The following is a 23,164-nucleotide window of genomic DNA, read 5'->3' on the forward strand; positions in this document are numbered from 1 at the left end:
TTCAATTATGCACAACATCAGGAACATTTACGCACAACTTCATCACATTTACGCACAACTTCATCCCAGATGTCTTCATTTGCATCTATCGCCCAACTGTTATCAGGATCTGTCAGCATTTTTCAATACCAGGCTTATTCTTTTCTTGTTGGCTTTTGCTACTGCTTCTTCCTTTCCCAACTTCAGCCATTTCTGTCCGACGTCACACTTCATACTCATCTTCATATAGTAGCATACAAATATGAGGCAGTCGGGGTGATGACCTTGTTCAGGATTAATCTTGGAAAAAATATCCTTGTATACAAGCGGTTCCCTCATTATATCCACGAAATCTAGTGATAGCTTCATTTTGTCATATCTTTCGATCAAATAAGGCATACAAGCATTTGCCATTATAAGAGCTTAATTCTTGTATTTAGATTTATTGCTTGAAATACTGTTATAGAAGTTCCACCCACCCTCTGAAAATTCATACTCTAACAATGTCTAATATGTACCATCAGGGTTTTCCTTTTTCATATAGTTCATTGGAATGGACATTTTCTCAACTGGGATAGGGAGATTCAAGATGAATTCTCCAACATATTTGGAAATGCCATCTTTGTCCTTTGTTCAAACGAAGAACTGCAAAAGAAATATATTTTAGGGAAAAAAAGTTAGTGGATGCAATTGAAAGGGTGCACAGCAGGTGTAGGAAACAATGGTGAATAACTTGTTATGCAATTTAAATTTAGTTGCATTACTTGTTCTTCAGTTCAAAACTAGTTGCATAACTTGTTATGCAGAAGTAATAATATGGGCATAACAGGATATGCAGTGATGAATAATTTGTCATGCAGAAAACCTAGCTATGGTGACTTGTTATTTAACAAAAGTAACATTTTTAAAAGTTAAAGTATTGGGAAATGATTTTCTTTTTTTTGACTTGCCCAAGCATTTGGCCTCATGAATGCAGACTCCGCATACTTTTGTTGAATACTCACATCATCCTCTTCATTTTTCCGCTTCTTGAACAACATGAAACTGTAGTAGCATATTACTTGTTCTTCTAGGTATTCATTGTTCATTAGATGCCTTATTACATCTCCGTGAATCCAAGTGACATGCGGCATAACCATAAACTAGAGGGTTGTGTTATGCATGGATTGTTTTAGAAGCATAATTTATTATGCATGGGTTTTTTTGAAGCACAATTTGGTATGCATTTTTATACTTACAGGTTGTTGGCATTCTCAAGGTATGTCTCCAGTAATTCCATCAAAGATGGTTCTATTGTATCTTTGTAATCTTGAAAGCATTCCATTGTTTCCAGCGGAGGTAATTTTCTGAACGATCTGCCAACAGACGTACGAAGATTTTATTCTTCAACTTTATTCTCACCATGCTTGTCTTTTATCTTTTGCTGCTTCCCTAGGTCAAAATCTTTGAGTAGTATATTGGTTGTCCTTTCATTACATGTTGTCCTTTTTTTGATTCTTTTTACCTTGCTTCCTGGTTGGTTTTTCCCTTTATGTTCCTTGTCCCCATCCTCTTCTGCCACGGGTTTTTCTTTTTGTTGGGTATTTCTTCACAGGTTCCCTCTTCGCAAATTCTGTTCTTGGTACAAATTCTTCTCCCAGTTCTTCTTCCTAAAGATTCATGTAGCCAAAGTGTTAGATATAACCAATTTATTTTGAAATAAGTAAATAGTAGTTGATTAAACAACAAAACAGCAACATAATAAATTATATATAGTTGATTAAAAATAATAAATAGTATATAGTTGATTCGACATTAAAAAAAACTTCAAGCAGTTTATGCTTTATAAAATACATAATTTATTTTATATTTTCTCTACCATTGTCTGTGAAATTCTCCCTATCTCTACAGCTTCATTTGAGTCTTCTTTGTTTTCAGCATCTTGTGTGGCTGGAGTTGAGGGATTTTGTGCGGCTTTATTCGTGTCATTTTTACTTTCAGCAGCTTTTTCTGTGGCTGGAGTTATAGGATTCTCTGCTAGGTACCTCACCACATCACTGGCTGTCTCAATGACCATCTCTTTATCTGCACAAACGGCCGTCTCAACAGCTGGTTGTTGCGGATTTTCTGCGATTTGCTCTTCTGGCATTTCAACAGCGGGTTGTTGCGGCTTTTCTGCGACTGGCTCTTCTGGCATCTCAACAGCTTGTTGTTGTTGTCCTCCAACACTATCTCCTTGTGAAATATGGAGATTAAATGTGGGCCCTTCAACTGCTTCTGCTTTCTTCTGAGTTTCTGGAAGATGTTCATCATCTTCTCCTCCAGAACCATCTTCTCCTCCAGCACCACCATCACCAGCCAAAAATTCTTTTTCCTGTGCTTCAATTCTTTCTTGAGTTGTCAACAGATTTGGTGTTGTTTCCAATTACTCTGGCGTGTCTGTTTCTTTGTCGCTGGAGAGATTAACAGCCTTTTCCAGGTACATGAACTTGAAAGGTGAAGACTGGAGTCCTTGACTACAATGACTAGCAGATTGGTCTTGGATATCAAGTCTAATAACTTCTGGAAATGATTCTTGTATAGTTTGATCGGTTGAAGATACCACTTCAACAAGTGTCTCATTCCTTGGAAAATTTTGACTCATTGGGACGCTAGGCTCAGCTGATAATGCATCGACGCTAGGGCGACCTGATGATTCCACTCGCACCTCCTCTTTTATGCCTGAAGCAATGAGAAAATTCTTCATATCATCATACCAGCCAGAATTGAATGCCTCTCCATTCTTTCTTTTTGTTTCCTGAGTCTTTTTAATGTCTTGTAACATTTATTGAATAATCTTCAACCTTTTTCCAGGACTACCAGGACATGATTCTTGTTCAATGATCTGAAACGTATCATGAAATGCTTCTTCATACTTGTCCTTTTTCTCTTCAAGATTTATTGCGATGAGTATATATTTCTTGTTTCTTGTTTCTCTTGGTTCACAGAGTTCCAACTCCATTGGACTGTACGCATCTCTAAAGTTCTCATGAAACTGCGATATGATTAATAACACTCATCAGGGAATGCATAACAAATATAATCATGCATTAAACATTGGAGCTGCATAACTAGTTATGCAATTATTATTTTTAAGGTACATAACATATTATTCACTTATATTTCACAACCCTTCTTAACACTTTGTCATTTTTAAATAATGCATAAATGGTCATGCATTCACAATTGCATATGCATAAGATGTTATGCAATTATTTATAAATGTTCATAAACAAGTACCTTTAAATCTGTAATATGCTTCTTGAGCATTGCTTTATTCATTGCTGCAAAGTCCCACCTCGCAACTCTTGGTGTAGCAGTCTCAATGACCTTGACGTCAGATGATATCTCAGTTATGCTAGAGTGCTCAGACAACCAAAGCTGCAAAAAACAATAACTAATAAGATATTATATAGATTTGATTTATTGATAGAGATTGTAAAAAAAAAGCCAACTCACAAGAGAATATATAGTGCAACCAGTGCAATTCCTGATAAGACGATTCTTTTCTTTCACGGTTTTGATGACGTCCATCAGGTGTTCGTGAATCAGATCAGGAATGATACAGAGTCCACGGTTTCCAAATTATTCAGAAAACCAATATATGAGACGACCAAATTATCTTCCATTGACCCACAAAAGAACAAGACGACTAGAATGTAAAGGCAGATAAGGCAGACAACTTCCTCTTCACGACTTTTATTATCAAGTTTTTCCAACACCAGCCTTTGAATATCATCTACCCACACCTTTGTTACCCGTTCTTTGGGATCTGTACTCACTTTACCTGCCGTTGTTTTGCATGGGAATTGCTTGACGAAGGCAAGTGACTGAGTCCGCTCTATCTCTTTTGTTACCCGTGCATGGCAGGTTATGCAGTAACTTTGGTAAGCATAACCTGTCATGCATCTGCATAACAAGTCATGCACATTTATTTTATTCTGCATAACATGTTATTTAGATTTTTTTGCTGCATACACACATGAAGGAATGTAAATGCATACCAGAGACTTTCTTTTTCTTCTTGGCAGCGTCGTGCTTTACGTTGGTTCTCTTCTCCTTTTGTTGTTGGTCACCATCAGTTTCCCTTTTTCCATCTCCTAGGTTATCATCATTAGCAGGTAAAAATGATGTTAAAACTGAAGTAGATTAAAATGAAAAAGTAAAACTTAAAAATGGGTAAGTTTGACAGGGTGTTATGCAGGGTTTTTTGGTAAGCATAAGTTGTCATGCAACTGCATAACAAGTCGTGCACATTTATTTTATTTTGCATAACTTGTTATGTTATGCAAACATGAACCACACATGAACTAGTGAAGATGCATACCAGAGACTTCCTTTCTCTTCACAGCATCGTGCTTTGCCTTCATTTTCATCTCCTTCAGTGGTTGGTCACTATCACTTTCTCCTTTTTCATCTTCAACATCAACATGTAAAAATGATGTTAAAATCAAAGATTTAGTAAGTTATAAAGCAAAAGAAATTATGGGCAAACATATTCAGGATGAAAATCTCACCAGAAACATTTTTCTTCTTAGATTTCTTCTTTTTTTCCGGATTACCGGCTTCTGGTTCATCATCGGCAGTTACTACAACAAAACTTAAAATTAAAAAAAAAAAAAAAAAACTGGAAAAAATAAAATCAAACACTAACAGATGAAGTTAATGATAAATCTCATCGTTTTTTTTGCTGTTTCTTCGACTTGATTTTTTCTTCTTCGTCTTTTAGGTCATCAACATCAAGAACAAAGTTAAAATCGAAAGAAAAAAAATCAAATCTACTGAATGCATGCAAGAATACCATCTATTAAACTACTTTTATTACCTGATTTCTTCTCTTTTGACTTCTGAAGACGTGTTTTTTTTGGTGTTTCATCCATTTTTGATGAACTAAATTCTAGGGTTTGTAAACTGTAAGTAGTTTCTAGGGTTTTTTAGAGTTTGAAACTGATTTCTAGGGTTTAATCAACTTCAATCATCGGTTTAAATGATCTATTTCTTTGAATGATTGAGAAAATAAATTCTCTGCAGATCCGTCTTTACGGAGTTAATGGAGGAAAAAAGAAACTGGAGAAGAAGAAATAAAAATAACGGGTGAAAACGAAATAAATGTGGTGAGTGACCGTTTCAGGGAGTTAATGAAACTGCTCGAAATCGTTCAGCGGTAATAGAGTAACTATGCGCTTTTTAAATATTTTTAAACAATTATGGATGCGACTGACCCTGAAATAATTGTGAGTCTGGGGGTAAGAAAAAAAAAATTGGACCTGCACCTAATTTTCTCTTTTTTATTGGTGTTTCCTAATTGTCGGTTTATAAATCCTTTTTGTTCACGTTAAAAAATACTCTCTCAGTCAAGTCAGCCCTGAGTCAGAAAAAACTCTTTTTTCTTTTTTTTTTTGAGTTAGACAAAAGTGAGTCAGGAAAAACACATTTTTCAAGTTAAATTTAGGTGATCTGAGTCAGAATTAGACGGGGATAAATGGGGATTGCTCACCTACCCGCCTTATACACAAGTGGGTCATAAAATGAAGAAACGACCAAAATAACTAACAACAGAATTCCGAGGAGTTTGAAGAATTAGAAATAGATAGTACCCGCGTTTGAAATCCTTCTGAAATATTCTCAATTTTTATTGGATCTCTCTCTGCCTAAACATGCGAACACGGTACCGCGTATTCAACCCCCAAGTATTTATAGTTTCCTTGATCGTTAGTTAGGTTAAAGTAGTATCATTTGACCATAATTCAATTTCCCAAATCATTGATTACCCTGTCAGGAAAAGAAATGAAGAAAAATCAAGGGTGTTGTTTTCCTTTCCTGAGATTGCCATCAGGTAAAGACATCAAAACTCAAGGTCTCATCAAAGAAACTGACAAGAACAAGAATCAGAACAAGAAGAATAAGTATGACAAAATTGAGGATGATGGTGGTTCAGGTACTTCTTTTTATTTCCGTTTCCTCTCTTTCTTTAGATGAGTCGTAATTTTAGATTTTTATTTTGTTAATCATCACATAATGCTGTGGTTTGATTGTAAAATATTCCTCCCAGTTCCCAACAATGATGGGAGCTGCAGCAGCGGTAGCAACGGCAAAATGACTAATGCCGCTGCTAAGATATTCACATTTCAAGAGCTTGCTATTGCTACCAAAAACTTCAGAGAAGAGTCTGTTGTGGGTGAAGGAGGTTTTGGGCGTGTGTACAAGGGTTATTGTTCCGGGAGTGACGGGGAACAGGTAGAAGTTGCAGTGAAACACCTGGACAGGAATGGGATTCAAGGAAACAAAGAATTTGTGGTGGAAGTTCTGATGTTAAGCCTCTATCAACATCCTAACCTCGTTAATATGGTTGGTTACTGTGCTGAAGGTGATGAACTACTCCTCGTCTATGAGTTCATGCCTTTGGGGTCTCTGGAATATCATTTACATGGTAATAGACACAGACACACTAATCCCGTAGCAAAATATATTGCAGTAGAATGTAGAAGATGAAAAATCATTCGAGCTAGACTATCACTAAGATTTTAACTGTATTATGTATTCTGATCTATTTTAGATGTTTCACCGAACGAGGCCCTGAACTGGAATACAAGGATGGAGATAGCACTTGGTGTAGCAAAAGGCTTAGAGTACTTGCATGATAAAGCCAACCCTCCAGTGATTCATAGGGACTTGAAGGCTTCTAATAAGATGAAACTAATATAGGAGATGAGACTAACACAGAGAAAGAAGAGATGAGACTTAAACATAACTTCTTGTTATTGATTCACTTAAAACTTAATAAATTACACAAAGTTGTAATGCATATATATATATACATGAGTTCCTTGAGATGCAAGGTAAACAGGTTTCCTAACTAAAGAGAATTGCCTAATATACAAGGAATTCTAAAAATAACAAACTCTAAAAATAACAAACTCTGAAAGCTTAGCCGTGTATAATTGTTGGGTTACAATATACACGGACTAGGTGTTGTGTTAACACCCTCCCGCAAGCGTAACGGGTTATCCTGAACCGTAAGCTTGAACCGTAACACAGAAAACCGATCTGTAGAAAGTGGTTTGGTGAAGATATCTGCAATTTGATCTTTAGATGAGATAAACCGAACATCAAGAAGTTTAGAAGCCACTTGATCACGAACAAAGTGATAATCAATTTCTATATGTTTTGTCCGAGCATGAAAAATAGGATTAAATGTGAGATAGGTGGCACCAAGATTGTCACACCATAATATTGGAGGTGAGTGAGTAGAAACACGAAGTTCAGGGAGAAGTGACTGAATCCACATAATTTCAGCAGTAGCAATAGCAAGACCTCGATATTCAGCTTCAGTACTAGAACGAGAAACTGTTTTCTGTTTACGAGCACTCCAAGAAATAATGTTACCACCCAAATAAACACAATAACCACTTGTAGAACGACGATCATCCAGTGAACCAGCCCAGTCAGAATCAGTATACGCACTAAAAGATAGGGTTAAAGACGGAGAAGGCTTAAGAAGTAGACCAAACGTACTTGTGTGCTTAAGATAACGAAGAATGCGCTTGACTAATCCCCAGTGAAATTCAGTAGGAGCATGCATAAATTGACAAACTTTATTTACAGCAAATGCAAGATCTGGACGAGTAAACGTTAAATATTGCAAAGCTCCAATAATGCTACGATACTCAGTAGCATCTGTCAATAAAGTACTACGATCAGAAGAAATGTCTCCAGAAGTACTAAGGGGAGTAGTAATTGGCTTTACCCCATCCATTTTGGCTCGAATAAGAAGATCATGAGCATACCGTTGTTGAGATAGAAATAACCCCGAAGAAGTACGAATAGCCTCAATTCCAAGAAAATAAGATAACTGACCAAGATCTTTAATTGCAAATTCTTGCTGTAAACGAGTGAGAATAGAGGCAATACCCGAAGAACTAGAACCAGTAACAATGATATCATCAACATAGACCAAAAAGTAGAGAACACCATGAGTTCCTTTAGAAATAAACAAGGAGGAATCACACTTTGAAGTAACAAGCCCAATTTGTAATAAAAAATTACTAAGTCTGTGATACCATGCACGAGGAGCCTGTTTAAGTCCATAAAGAGAACGATGTAACTTGCAAACATGCGTAGGGAAACGAGAATCAACATAACCTGGAGGTTGTTTCATGTAGACATCTTCATGAAGTTCTCCATGCAAGAAAGCATTCTGGACATCAAGTTGATGAATAGGCCAGTTGGAGGACAAAGCCAATGTAAGAATAATACGGATAGTACACGGTTTAACGACCGGACTAAACGTTTCAGAGTAATCAATACCTTCCTGTTGATTATATCCTTTGGCAACTAGGCGAGACTTACGACGAGAAATTGTACCATCAGGATTATGTTTGATCCGGAAAACCCACTTGCATCCAATGACATTCATAGAAGGATGATACGGAACTAAAGACCAAGTACCATTGTGAAGCAAGGCATTAACCTCATCGTCAGAAGACTGACGCCATTGAGGATCCTTATGAGCCTGAGAAATACATGTTGGTTCAAGAGAAGAGTCACAAATAAGAGCATACCTTGAATTTGGTTTAAAAATACCATCTTTAGCCCTGGTGGTCATGGAGTGAGGAACAGTAGAAGATATTGGGATAGAAACGGAAGTATCATCGGAGACAGACAAAGGAGAGGTATCAGGAGTGGGTGACGGCTGAAGTGGGGCAGAGGCAGACACGGAAGTGGGCGACGGCTGAAGGGGGGCAGAGGCAGACACGGAAGTAGGGACCAACAGTGATTGAGTTGAAACAGGTGGTGGCATCGAAGTAGAAGTGGAGGCAGGGACTGGCAGCGGCAGAACGGGAGAAGCAGGTGCTGGCACTGGACGAGGAACGGAAACATGAAATGGCTGCGGTGATTGCGGATGATCAGGAGAAGCATGTGCTGACGAAAGCTGCGGACGTATACAAGACGGCACAAAAGTGGGAAAAACAGAAAAGTAAGAGTTTACCTGGGAAGAAGACGACGCCGGCGAGGTTGATGACGCGGATGCAAAGGGAAAGGTAGTCTCATCAAAAACAACATGTCGACTGATGTAGATACGACCCGTGGGAATATGAAGACACCGATAACCTTTATGAGAAGGACTATAGCCAATAAAGACACAAGGAGAAGACAAAGCATTCATTTTATGAGACCGATACGGACGCAAGTGAGGATAAAAAAGACAACCAAAAACACGAAGAGAAGTGTAATCAGGCGGAATACCAAAAAGAGCTTCATAGGGAGAAGAGTTATTGACAGAGGTCGAAGGAACACGATTCATCAAATAACAAGCAGTGTAAAAGGAATCATACCAATACGAGGATGGTGCAAAGGCCATATTGAGAATAGTAAGACCAGTTTCACGAATATGACGATGACGACGTTCAACTAAACCATTTTTTTCAGAAGTATGAGGACAAGAGAAACGATGAAAAATACCAAGTTCTTGAAGGTGTGGAGTAAGTTTCTGATATTCAGCAGCATTATCAGATTGAAAGATTTTTATTTGTCGACTAAAAAGATTTTCAACGTGCTTTTGGAACAGAAAGAAGATGGAGAAAACATCAGACTTTTGAGACATAGGAAACATCCAAGTAAAACGACTATATGCATCAATAAATATAACATAATATTTATATCCTTCATTAGATAAAATATGAGAGGGTCCCCATACATCGGAGAGAATTAAATCTAACGGATTCAAATAAACTGTTCGACTGGACGGAAAAGGTAATTTGTGACTCCGATGCTCATGACAAAAAGAACAAAAACTAATGGTTTGACTCGAAACTGGAAGAGAAAACTGAGAAATAACTTTGCGAACTGTGCGCATCATCGGATGACCCATCCTAGCATGCCAAGACTGTAAACTGGCACGTTCTCCAATGCAAGCCTGAGGAATTTTGGACGAAACATCAAGTTGATAGAGACCACCCTTCCTAATGCCGCGAAGAAGAACCTTCCCGGTACATCGATCCTTCACAAGACAAAAATTTGGATGAAATTCAAATAAGACATTGTTATCAGAAGTGAAACGAGAAACAGATAAGAGATTATGAGCGATTTTTGGTGTAAAGAGAACATTACGAAGCTGCAACTTACGGTTGGGAGATCCCAAAACAGAGGAACCAACATTAGAAATTGGTATAGAGGAACCATTACCCATCTGAATTTGATCAGGACCAGTGTATTCAGTAGGAAATTGAAGACGAGAGAAGTCATTAGTGATGTGATCTGTAGCACCGCTGTCAGGTGTCCACGAAGGTGATGGTAGAAGACCAGGCCCATAAGCAGCGTAGGCCCGTGGTACAGAGGATGGTGGTGGACGTCTGGATGGACGGAAACTCCTGTCACAACGGTTCCAGCAATCTTGGGCCGCATGGTTAGAACGCCCACATAACTGGCAGACAACAGCAAGATTATCAGAAGTAACAGGCCCACGAAAACAGTCAGAACGAGGCCCACGAGAGTTATCAAAGGAAACAGGTCTAAGTCCACGAGAGGTATTGCCGCCAGGCCCACGATAGTTGTTAAAATTTCTGTTGTTGCCAGGCCCACGAGAGGAACTGAATGAAGACCCAGAAGACATAGAAGAACCAGCAGAGGAAGAAACCTTCGGAGAATATGGTCGAGACTGTTGAGCAACATTGGCAATTGGCTGAGAGGCAGAAGCTTGAGTTTGCTGAGTAACCCGTAGCTCAAAAGTCAAAAGAAAAGTAAGGAAATCCTCCACAGACAGAGAGCTCATAGTGGTCGTTAATGAAGTGACAATAGCATCATAAGAACTATCTAAACCAGCCAAAAGACAATGACGGAATTCCTTATCTGGAACGGTAGTGTTGGCAGCAGCAAGACTATCAACCAAGTCCCTAGCATGATCAATATAGGATCGCATGGTTTGGGACCCTTTCTTAAGGGCACGCAACTCACAGTGAAGATGATGGACTTGAGCATCTGACTTTGAAGCATACAATGATTCGAGGTATCCCCAGATTTCTTTTGCTGTGTTAAGGCGATGAACGTGTCTAAAAACAGAAGGAGTGAGTGAAGAGAATAACCAACTTACAAGGATTTTATCTTGTTTAACCCAAGAGAGAAAGTCTGGTGTAGGAGCAGCACCGTCAACAGGAGCAGCCGGACAAGATGTGGAAGCAGTGATATGATCTTCAAGATCATGACCTTGAAGGTAGGGCAGAAACTGAGCACGCCACAGGTTGTAGTTTGTTTCATCCAGCTTCACTGTTATGATGTGATGAGGCTGGGATAATTGTAAAGAAGACATACCAGAGTTGAGAACAGTTGAAATAGATGATGAAGCTGTGGACATTGCGGAAGAAAGAGGATCGACTAACCTAATGATACCAAGAGAAAGAAGAGATGAAACTGACAAACTCTAAAAATAACAAACTCTGAAAGCTTAGCCGTGTATAATTGTTGGGTCACAATATACACGGACTAGGTGTTGTGTTAACATAATATCCTTCTAGGTCAAGATTATCATCCAAAGCTTTCAGATTTTGGTCTAGCCAAGCTTGGTCCTGTTGGTGAGAACAGCCACATTACTACTCGAGTTGTCGGAACCTATGGTTATTGTGCTCCAGAGTATGCTAGTACTGGTCGACTCACTTTTAAATCTGATATCTACAGTTTTGGTGTTCTCTTGCTTGAACTCATCACCGGACGAAAGGCGATTGACTTTACCCTGCCAGCTGAAGAGAATACTCTAGTTAACTGGGTACATATTAACATCTCTCTCTCTCTCCCTCTCTCTCTATCCCTCTCTCCCACTAACATCTTCTGGATTACGTCTTTACAGGCAACACGATTGTTGAAAGATCCTAGGAAGTTCCCACACATGGTAGACCCACAACTGCAAGGCCGCTATCCTACAAGTGGCCTTAACAGAGCTCTAGCTCTTGCAGCTTTATGTGTACAACAGGTAGCTACCAAACGACCTCCCATGCGGGAAGTTGTGGCTGCTCTTTCACGTTTAGCTTCTCCAACTTATGGAAGAGCTCCATCTCAACAAAACTAACCTAGTCAGCCGTCAAGTAACAAGAATAATAAAGAAAGCCTGGGTGAAGGTGGGGCATAAGGTGAAGAAATGAGTTCTGAAAACTTAACCAGAATTTACTCAAATCTCAGTCAGATATTGACTCAAGACGCATAATTACCTGACGAGATGTTGTCCAGAGCAACAATAAAAATAACACTGAGACTTCATTGACAAAAAAACAAAATTATCATTTAGCTATGTTCTTCATGGGTGACATTTATGTGATTCGACGCCAATAAAGTACGAGCAGGATAAACAAACCATCCAAAGTTCATAAATAAGCCGGAGTCAAGAAACAGTAATGCTGCAGAAAATTAAAATGCCCAAGATATTCAATGCAGTTTCCAAATGCAGAGTACAACAAAAGACAGGACATAACATGTTGATTTTATTTTTGGTGCATGTTGTTAAAAGCAAACAATGGAGAGGGAAGTAAAAAACAAAGTATATGTAAATATGAAATTTGCCATTGTCGCTAAGCTTCCAGTCAGTTGTTCATTTTTGCTCCCCACATAACTAAATTTTCTCAATTTGAGAGGTACCCAAGATTATGTCTACCAGAGAGTCAGAGTGCCAGGGATATTACACCCTTTGTAACTCATTCAGCCTTCTTTTTTTAAAGAGTTTAATGCCCATTAACTCAGAGAATACTAATTCCACCTATCACTAGAGGAGAATCATTCTAAAGATGCTGATCCTTTGTTAAACTTATAACTGGAACCTCTTTGAACAAAGTGTATACCCACAAAGAATAAATGTTGCAACCAGAGATGCATTCTGTCACAAGTGAAAATGGTGTCTCTCAACTACTATTATCATGCAGCATATGAATCTCAACAATCTCCAATAAAAAACATAATAAAGTAAAATAATAAAGCAAGAAAAACATTCAAGCATTCTTTTTAAGATGATAATTGAGCATCAGGCCTGAAAAATCCCATCCATCCATCATATTCCTGGAAAAGCCGTTTTAGTTTGCATAATTGCATACACGAGTTAACACTAAAGCTTGGAATGACATAGAACCACCGACTGGTTTACGATAAGCGAACAGGTAACTACTACTACTAAGACAACAGAACAACTACTCTTATTTCTGATTGTACTGCAACAAGATACTTACAATATTAATCCCGACCAAGTTCAACGAGAAGTGATTTGAACATGACGAGATCTTGTCTCTGAGATGAAGGCAATGAAATTGGTAAAAGAAAACCAGAACTTCAAAGACGTTGCATCAGAATCACCAACTACTTCAATCTTTAACTCCCCAAAACTCGTCGTAATCAATATTGCGATCATCATCTCCAATTGAGAGAGCCTCTCCAATTTGGCGTTGTTCATCCAGTGAAGTAACTATCTGATCAAGACCATGAACAACTATCGAATAACTCAAGTACATATTTGAAACAAAAACTTCAATAGGAACATCATTCAATAACAGTAGATCTCCAGATTTCGAAACTTGGATTGGAAAATCTTTATCCAGTGTCCGTAAAGTCGTTCCGTCTTCAAGACCCCAAAGATCATTCTCAGTAAGTTTACAAGGGAGAAAATGACGATGAAATACAGATCCAAGACTCAAATTCATGTAATACGGCGTCAAAACTGAATCAGCAACAGCAAAGATCGTCAGATCTGTAGTTTCTTTCACTAATCCGCGTAATTGAAGATCAAGAGTCGAAGACATTATAAAATAACCTCTTGATAACAGAAACTTTGAAGCATTAGCAATTTCAGTATCAAATTCAGAATAATCATCGTCAGGATAGAACCGACATCCATGAGTAGTTTGATAAAATGGATCAAAGAAACCATCAGTAGCGAAAATCGACAAAGATCCATAATCTATAATAGCAGATTCATTGATTCTAACACCGTTTACTGAAATTTTGCCTCCATTCTCAAAACTAGAAACCACCAAACTCTGATTTGGGAACAAAGTAGGAATTCTAGTACCATAAGGAAGTGATTTTAGGGTTTGAATTGAGTATTTCAATGGTGAGATATGATACTGGAAAAGATTCAAACTAGGTTGTCCTGAATTGACAAACGCAGTATCAGAAGGAGCAAAGATAGTAAGTGCTGATGATGATGATGGAAATGCCGAAGTTTGAGAAACGACTAACGAGGTCAAGTGTTAATGACATGGATTCGTAGCCTGAATCCGAAAGAATTCTGATCGCTTTTGTTACTAGTTCTGATTGAATTACTGCTGGTTCTGCTACTTGAATCAATGAGATTAGTAGTGCTAGGGTTAACAAAAAATACGCCATTACTGAAGAAGAAGAAGAAGAAACTGGAATTTCTTGAGTTTTTCTCTGTTTCTTGATTTCAAGAGAATGAGAATATTAGAGAAAGAGAGAGACAACTAGATAAATATCTAGTGGTAGTAGTACGGAGATTGATGTGATGAAACAGAATTTTGGCGGGAAAACACGTGGCGCCAAATGGTTGTTTCATTGCAGTGCAACTTTTCTGTTACTTCTGTTACTAAAAGTTGTTAAGATTATAATCTAAATGACGGATATAACCCTGGATATGGGTGTAGCACTTGAAACCCGGAACAGGGCCCGTTCAGTTTATTTGACCCGGATTACCGGTGGAAGAGGTTTTCTTTCCGGTCATTTGTAACGGAGTTGGTATCTATAGGTTAGTGTTATTAGAGCGTCCACAGTGGTGCGAGTATAACCAAAGACCAAAGAATAAAAAAAAAGACCAAATTTGGGTTTAGTCCGTCATGTGGCGTAGTGGGAAAAGAGTATATTTGGTCGCGCGTTGATAAACATTACGCCTGGGATCAGGCGTTGGTAAAGATAACGCCCGAATGGGGCGTTGGTAAAGATAACACGCGAGTTGGGCGTTGGTATAGTATACGCTTCAGAAAAAAAAAAAAAAAAAAATGGGGCGGAGGTATAAAGCCCGCCCCATGCAAGTTTTATTAATTGTGAAAGTGGGGCGTTAAGTATATGAACGCCCCATTTCGCGCGTTGTCTTTACCAACGCCCCATCGGGCGTACATTATATCAACGCCCCGTTTCAGGCGTACATTATATCAACGCCCCTTATGTAGCGGACATTATATCAACGTCCGATGAATGGCGGAGATTATATCAACGCCCGATGTGTAGCGGAGATTATATCAACGCCCGACTATATTTGGATTTTGTCTTGATCGCAGACCAAATTTGGTCCAGATTTTACTCTTTGATCAAATTTTGATCGATGGTCCGTTCCACTATGCCAGCCGACTCGACTGAAAATTTGGGTTTACTCGTCCATTGCAGTTGCTCTTATAGTGTACAGATATACTTTGTAGTGAGAGACTGACTGAGTGGAGTTAGTGTGTTTTTTTTACTTTGAAATAGAAGAAAGTGGGAATTCTAGGTTTGATTGGTGAAGGATGGAAATGGAAGGGAAACCAGGTTTACTTGGTTACAGAATGCCTGCAGAATGGGAACCTCATTCTCAATGTTGGATTGGTTGGCCTGTAAGTTTTATCTTCTGTTGATTATTTTATATTTTTTTCCTTGTAATTGTTTTTTTATTTGGTTTTAATTATTGTATGATATTCAAGTTAAAAAAAAGGAAAATTTTACCTAGCTTAGTCTTGACGTTTGTTGTTCTTCTTCTGCTATTTAGGGATTCTGGCAAATTCTATTAGTGATTGATTTCAGTGACTTGTTTTTGTATCCTTAGTGTTGGTGCCTAGGTATGTTCTGTAAAAAATGGATTATTATTGGGTTTCTTAGCTTATTAAGAAATCGATTTCTTTATGTTAACCAATTTACAAATCATGGTCCATTTGTTCAAATTCTTATTCACACTCTATTTGTTTGGATTATAGGAACGTCCTGATAACTGGCGAGATAATGCTGTTCCTGCTCAAAGAGTGTTTGCAGATGTGGCTACTGCACTCTCAAAGTTTGTGCCTGTCACTGTTTGTGCAACTGCTGCTCAGGTTGGTAGAAGTGAGGGTTATCATGTCCGTTTTCATCAATTATGCCGTTCTTATTCTCATTTTTTGCTTTTCAAACTTTAACTTGGTGTGCTCTAGTGGGAAAATGCACGTACTCAGATCCCAAATCATATCAGAGTGGTGGAGATGAGTTTGAATGATTCATGGTTCTGTGATACTGGTCCAACTGTGAGTGCATCATTTTTTTCCTTATTCTTGTAATACTTCCAATGTTTCTTTTGTTTAATTTTAGGTTAGTATGTAGATTAAATCAACTGACATGTTTTTTTCTTTCTTTTTACTTCGGAATAGTTTGTTGTTCTTAACAAAGCACTAAGTGCGGAAGATAAAGCACCCAAGGTTGCCGGAATTGATTGGACTTTTAACAGTTGGGGTGGTACGTCTTTAGATATTTTTTGTTTCATTTTTAAAGAAGCTGATTTGCATTTTCTGGTTAGTTATATCCTTTATCATTGTTTTTGGGACTTCAAGGTGTTGATGATGGTTGCTACAAGGACTGGAGTCATGACTCTCTTGTGGCAAAAAAGGTAGGTGGAGCAGCTGTGTGCAACTTGAATTTGCTGCTTGGTGTATCTGGTGCTTTTACTCCTGCTCATTTTGGCAACAAATTCCTGAATTTAATCTTAGTCTTATGTTTGATGTTTAGATTTTGGAAATTGAGAAGGTCCCGAGATTCCCCCATACCCTCATTCTTGAAGGTGGAAGCATTCATGTAGATGGAGAAGGTAACTTTACCATAAGTTCATGAGAAGTTAATTGCATTCATTGTTCAAAACATGTCTATCTTATCAAATGCAAAAATATATATCTTTTTCATATCAATGCTCAAATTTCATCCATATCTTATCAAATTTCTCGTCAGATTGTTGCGGTTGCATATTCTAGAGTTTGCATATCCTTCAACATTAACTTAAAATTAGCCAAAACTCCTTATTACCTTAAGGAAAAAAACGAACTTGGTCGTTTTTAACTTTTATATTATTGTAGGGTTTTGAGCTTTTCTCACGTTTGTTTCACAGGGACTTGCCTTACAACTGAAGAGTGCCTTTTAAATCCGAATCGCAATCCGCATCTGATTAAAGACCAAATAGAGGATGAACTTAAAAGTTACCTTGGAGTCAGAAAGTTCATTTGGTTACCTCGTGGATTATATGGTACTGTCCTCATCGTTACAGTTTGACTACATCTTTACATGTAAAAAGCTTTCTAACTGATCTATAATTTACTTTCCAAGTTCGTTTGATTGATTCAAGGCATAGTCGATGTAAAGCATTTTTTTGGCATTTTTTAGCTTGCTTAGGGGACCTTTGATATCCATTTTACATAAACATAATCTTTTTTAGATGGTATTGGCGTATTGCAATTATGTTTTCAGCTTGGAAGTTAGAAAAGAACTATTACAGATACTTCACTTGATTTAGAACTAATAGTTATTTGGTGTCGAGTAATTTGAGGTGCTGGTAAGCTTCATTTTGGGGTCGTAGTACAGAAATCCTTGTAACTGCTACAAGACCCCTAATCTGTTCTCTTTGGTATATCCTGATGTCATCGTTACAGTTTGACTACATCTTTACATGTAAAAAATTTTCTGACTGATGTATAATTTACTTTCCAAGTTCGTTTGATTGATTCAAGGCATAATCGATGTAAAGCATTTTTAGGCTTTTTTTGCTTGCTTAGGAACCTTTGATATCCATTTTACATAAACATACTCTTTTTTAGATGGTTTTGGCGTATTGCAATTATGTTTTCAGCTAGCAAGTTGGGACAGGACTATTACAAATACTTCACTTGATTTAAAACTAATAGTTATTTGGCGTCGAGTAATTTTAGGTGCTGGTAAGCTTCATTTTGGAGACATAGTACAGAAATCCCTGTAACTGCTACAAGACCCCTAATTTGTTCTCTTTGGTATATCCTGATGTCATGCTTCATACATGCTCTAAACATGGATTTTGGCCGCTCTTAATACTTCAAACGCATCAAATGAATACTGAATATGAGCTTTTTTACTTCATATCTCTTGAGGGCAATTTGGTTATTTCTATGTAGGTCATCAACATGCACAAAAATATGCACAAAAGTACATATCATTTTGTTTTAAAAATGTCATGCTTCTGCCATCTTAAAGTTTGCATACATGGTGGTGTAGGTGATGATGATACCAATGGCCATATCGACAATATGTGCTGCTTTGTGAAACCTGGTGTCGTTATGTTGTCCTGGACTAATGACAAATTAGACCCCCAGTACGAGCGTTCAATTGAGGCCTTCTCCATTCCCTCCAGCTCTACAGATGCTTGTGGTAGAAAATTAGAAATAATCAAAATCCATGTTCCTGGGCCACTTTATATGGCTGAAGAGGAATCAGCTGGAGTTATTCAGGTTAGCACAAGGCATGCTCGGATATTTTGTCTTTCTGTTGTCTGATCCAGAATGGAATTATTGGTTGGAAAAGCACCCATAAGCTTGTGTTATATATACACGGTGATTGTGTTTTGGACTACAGGATGGTGATGCTAAACCTAGACCTCCTGGTACTAGACTTGCTGCATCATATGTAAATTTCTATATAGGAAATGGAGGGATCATAGCCCCAGAATTTGGGGATGAAAATTGGGATAAAGAAGCATTTCATGTCCTTTCATCGGCCTTTCCAGATCACAAGGTGAGAGTTTTATCTGTGAAACAGTTTGAAAAATGTTCACTTTCGGATTTTGTGGCAGCAGCAAATTACATGTTGAGATATAGAATGCTCAATGCATCCCCCCTACAATCCAAGGGCAGAGATCCAAACCACTCGTGTTTGTTAGGCATGTCAGACCACTCTGAAATTGTAGGCTCGCCTGCCAGAAAGTCCAACGATAGCTAATTTTTAATGTTTATATCCCAGAAACATGCTTGATGTAGGAAAATGCCTTTTGCAATGAAACCTAATAGCAGTGTATGACAAACACGAGGAACAGCTTTGTTTGTTCTAAGATGTTGAGCTGTTTTCTGGAAAATTTGTTTCAGTAAACCGATCTTACCAAATGCTTTTACATATTCAGGTAGTGATGATTAAAGATGCCAGGGAGATTGTTTTGGCGGGTGGGAACATACACTGCATAACACAGCAACAGCCAGCCCCCTCTAGCAGTATAATTAACACATGAGTTATACCCGTGGTATCATACACTGTTGCTTTTTCTCTTTTTCTTCTTAACCTCTAAGTTGGTCTCAATGTAACAGGTAGGGTATAAGCCAATAAAGCTTACATCCCCACTGTGACCTGTAAATGTCACATCTGTAATTGTTAACTTGTAATGGGTTTAAACAAGTTAAAACTTTTATTTCTTAATAAAAAGAAGGGGAAGAAGATGTTTATGTTTTAAGTTTCTCTTTTAAAACTCCAAGAAATACAGAAGTACAAAAAGAAGGTCTAATAAAGAATAACAGCAACAGTCTGTGCTTACTGCTTAAGAATGAAGAATCTACCAATTCCTAAGCTTCTTACTAGTAATCTTTTTGTTGATGAGATCCACTGATCATGGAAGAAGGTCAATGCTCTTCCTCATTTCATACTCAAAGAAAATTTATTTTTGTGTTGATTCTAATGGAAGTTAAAGAGCTCCCAAAGAGCACATATCCTTGTAAGTCAGGTGTCTGCTCAGCAACGTACAACACAATGACACACTGTGGTAGTCCAGATATTTCCACCCAACTTGCTTAACTTCACAGTCACACAGTACTGCAAACTAATGGCAAATAAGTTGGGGCGGAAACATCTGAATATTCCGAAAAGTACTCGTCTAATAAATTTCGGGTTGGAGTTTTAAGACAGAGTAAAATTTGGGGTAGCACGAGGGGTTAATTTTTTTTGTCAACAACTAACGATATTAGGGAGATCTGCTGTCGGAGTAGAGAAACTGAAGATCTATTTTATTGTGTAGACTTCAGAGAGAAAAAGAGGAAGAGAAATGGGGTGCTCAATATCTGGGTTGAATAATTTGTATGATGCAGTGAATGGAGGTGGAGATATATGGATCAATGAAAATCGTTTTAGAATCGTTAAACAAATCGGTGAAGGTGGTTCTGATTCTCTTTATTTAGTTAAAGAGATCCGTAATGAATCAGCTGTCGGTGGTGGTTTGAGCAAGAAAATTAAAGACCCTTCTCATGTTTCAGGTCTGAACCTAATTCTCTTTCTTTCAATTCATTGGTTTTGTTTTTTTCTGATTTGATTGATTAATTAACTTTGTTTGTGGTTTGTTGTTGGTTCAGCTGATGGAAGTTATTCAATTAAGAAAGTTTTAATTGAGAATGAAGAACAATTAGAGACTGTGAGAGAAGAAATTCGTGTTTCTTCTTTGTTTAGTCATCCCAATCTTCTTCCTCTTCTCGATCATGCTATCATTTCTGTCAAGGTAACATTTTTAAGATCTAATTCTCATGTAATTGTAGTACATAGGTAATGATCAGTTTGGGGAGATTTATGAATCCACGACTGAGAAAGACATCAATTTTCTAGCTCACATGAAATGCAATATTACTTGCGTTTGTTTATGTTACGTGGCTAGGCAAGCTTTTCCCTGCATTTTACAATGTAGTTAATTTTGGTTTACGATTTATACCAACACTCTATATGTCTCACATTTTCATTTTGCTTCTTTGCGCTCTAAGAATCTAGGGTACTATGCTACTTCTTGTTCCAGATTTTGTACTGCTAGTTGACTTTTTTTCCAAATTATTCTGGTGTTTTCAACTCAGATATTTGAATGAAGCCTATTCTGGGGTTTTCTTGATGGTCATGTTCATTCAAAAGGAGAGTATATGAAATTCGTTCCTTTGAAGGACGGATCTTATTTTGTCGTAAAATTAACAAAATATATAAATATCTTTGGACTTTTACTCTCGCTTGCCCTTTGCAGTTTGTAACTGGTATTGTATGTTATAATGGAACTAAGAAGGAGCATGTCATAGATCTCGATAGCCTAGGTTAATACTACTAATGTGTTACCTGTAAATGTCTGTTGTTACATTGATCAATAGAATTGGCTCTTGCTGGCTCTTAGTGAAGATTTGTTTTCCTATTGCTTGTGTAGGTCGCAACAGATAAAACCTGGAATAACGAAGCATACTTGCTATTTCCAGCTCATTTGGAGGGAACCGTGGTGGATCATGCGAAAGCTATGAAAATAAAGAATGAACGATTTTCTACGAAGGAAGTTCTCCAGATATTCCGGCAGGTGATTGAATCATCCTAATTACTAAACCCATGCCCATTTTCCTGCATGAAAGTTATCGAGAGTTTTGCAGACTGATTTTTGTAGCAAAAGTTTAGTTTTAACTGACCCAATCGATACTACCTATTGATAAAAAAACACGAAACATTTAACATTTTATGCTACAGTTATGTGCAGGACTGAAGTACATGCACAGTCTTGACCCTCCCTATGCACATAATGCCATCAAACCAGGAAATGTTCTTCTCACAAACAAAAAGGGGCAATCACCACTTGCCATATTGATGGACTTTGAAAGTGCTAGGCCTGCAAGAAAGGAAATTCAATCTCAATCCGAGGCACTGAAATTGCAGGTGTTTGCACTTTGCTTTTTCTTACTTATATGCATATTTCTACTCATTCTTTGTATATCATCTGAGATATCCTCATTTATTTCTGTTGCAATCTGTTTGTAGAACATTTCTTAGAGATAGGCAATTAACTGGTATTATTTAAACTTCTAGCTTCTAGGTAATAAAAATATAATGTAGGCATTTCCTTTCCTAATTGGAGGATACAAAATCGAACAGTGATATAGCTCGTGTAGTAATTCATAAGGTCGTATACCTGCATTCAAATATATGAAGATCCGAACATTGGTGGAGTTGACCTGTTTTTTTATACTAGCTGTTGGTCATTTCAAGTTACAGAAAGTAATCCAAACTTCTGTATGCACACCTCAGAAATGCATCAATGGGATGACTGTTGAACCTTCAGATTACTTGAACCTAGTATCAGCTGTTCACAGTCTAACAGTTGTTCGATTTCTTGATGGTTTTGTATGTAGGAATGGGCAGCCCAGCACTGTCCTGAACTTTTCCGAGCTCCTGAGTTGTGGGATTGCACAAGCCGTTCGAGTATTGACGAGAGAACAGATATTTGGTCTCTTGGGTGTACTTTATATGCCATAATGTAAGGACTAGACCATTTTCCCTAGACTTCATTAGAATTCACTTTCATCGCACTTCACAATTCTCATTATATGTTTGGTTCTGGTTATCTTTCACTTACAGGTATGGGCAATCTCCATTTGAGTATGTGCTCGAGGAAGCTGAAGGTAACTTACAGTTCGCAATTGAAAATGCACAAATAAAGTGGCCAGTCGAGCCCAAATCTGCATACCCGGAACCACTTCATCAATTCATTAAATGGATGCTCCAGCCACCCACACTCCGTCCTCGCATCGATGACATCATTATTCATGTTGACAAGCTGATCACAAAGTATTCAACTTAAATTTCAAAATTACGAGCATTTCCTCATAGTAAAGGTCGAGTTGCAAAAATTTACAGGTGAAAGTACAACCCTATAGATGTCAAAAAAACGGTGAATTGGTAGTGTAAGTTATTGAGTTCTCATCCTTCTTTTTCTTTTTGTACTTTTGGCTTACCGTTTCTTATTTATGTTGTCTAAAGTTAAAACCTTTTTGTTATTATTTATTGTACTAAATAGCAAATGTGAGCTTGTTTCTCCGGCTCTTTTCCAAATTCGATTTCGTACTCCTGTGGGTTGTTTTGTACTATGAACTACCCGCTAGAGATCATCTTGATTGATCTTATGAAATTTCTTTTGCCCCTAATTTGCAACTTTTTTGAAATTCACTGCTAATTGCCTATTCTCAGTTGGAAATTTCTTTTATACTGCTAATTGCTAATTCCCTCACCTTTCAGGAAGCCTGTTTTGGGGTTCTTCTTGAAGCCACATAAGCCGTTAAGTGTCACAGCCAATTCCCTCCCAACTATAAAATTGAGAAAGCATGAGAGCCAATTACCACTTATTATGCTTAATTTGATTTTTTTTTTTTTTTTTTTGAAGCATGAGAAAGCTTGATTTTCTTGATCATAG

The 23,164-nt window shown here is 37.7% G+C and overlaps 4 protein-coding genes across 4 annotated transcripts; 3 read left to right on the forward strand and 1 right to left on the reverse strand.

The window, feature by feature from the left end:
• Positions 1-6,090: 6,090 nt before the first annotated feature.
• LOC113273940 (receptor-like cytoplasmic kinase 185) lies at positions 6,091-12,055 on the forward strand (the record flags this gene model as incomplete). The annotated part of the gene is made up of 4 exons (XM_026523504.1): positions 6,091-6,427; positions 6,554-6,680; positions 11,494-11,755; positions 11,837-12,055. Coding segments are annotated over 4 exons (945 nt in total), but the record flags the coding sequence as incomplete, so codon positions are not given.
• Positions 12,056-13,331: 1,276 nt separating this feature from the next.
• LOC113272604 (putative fasciclin-like arabinogalactan protein 20) lies at positions 13,332-14,352 on the reverse strand. The gene is made up of 2 exons (XM_026522417.1): positions 14,206-14,352; positions 13,332-14,090 (listed from the first exon to the last, which is right to left on the reverse strand). The coding sequence occupies exons 1-2, from the start codon at positions 14,350-14,352 to the stop codon at positions 13,332-13,334; spliced, it is 906 nt and encodes a 301-aa protein (XP_026378202.1).
• Positions 14,353-15,451: 1,099 nt separating this feature from the next.
• On the forward strand, positions 15,452-19,429 carry LOC113275696 (agmatine deiminase-like). The gene is made up of 10 exons (XM_026525240.1): positions 15,452-15,566; positions 15,924-16,037; positions 16,134-16,223; positions 16,347-16,431; positions 16,527-16,582; positions 16,702-16,780; positions 17,075-17,209; positions 18,208-18,440; positions 18,565-18,723; positions 19,106-19,429. Exons 1-10 carry the CDS (start codon positions 15,480-15,482, stop codon positions 19,208-19,210), a joined length of 1,143 nt encoding a protein of 380 aa, XP_026381025.1. The 5' UTR covers positions 15,452-15,479; the 3' UTR covers positions 19,211-19,429.
• A 456-nt stretch (positions 19,430-19,885) lies between these two features.
• On the forward strand, positions 19,886-22,898 carry LOC113275697 (serine/threonine-protein kinase 16-like). Its single transcript, XM_026525241.1, has 6 exons — positions 19,886-20,222; positions 20,319-20,461; positions 21,140-21,283; positions 21,448-21,633; positions 22,107-22,231; positions 22,333-22,898. Exons 1-6 carry the CDS (start codon positions 20,015-20,017, stop codon positions 22,553-22,555), a joined length of 1,029 nt encoding a protein of 342 aa, XP_026381026.1. The 5' UTR covers positions 19,886-20,014; the 3' UTR covers positions 22,556-22,898.
• The last annotated feature ends 266 nt before the right edge of the window (positions 22,899-23,164 follow it).

Source organism: Papaver somniferum, chromosome 4 (genome assembly GCF_003573695.1).
Source record: "Papaver somniferum cultivar HN1 chromosome 4, ASM357369v1, whole genome shotgun sequence".
In the NCBI taxonomy this organism is placed as follows: Eukaryota; Viridiplantae; Streptophyta; class Magnoliopsida; order Ranunculales; family Papaveraceae; genus Papaver; species Papaver somniferum.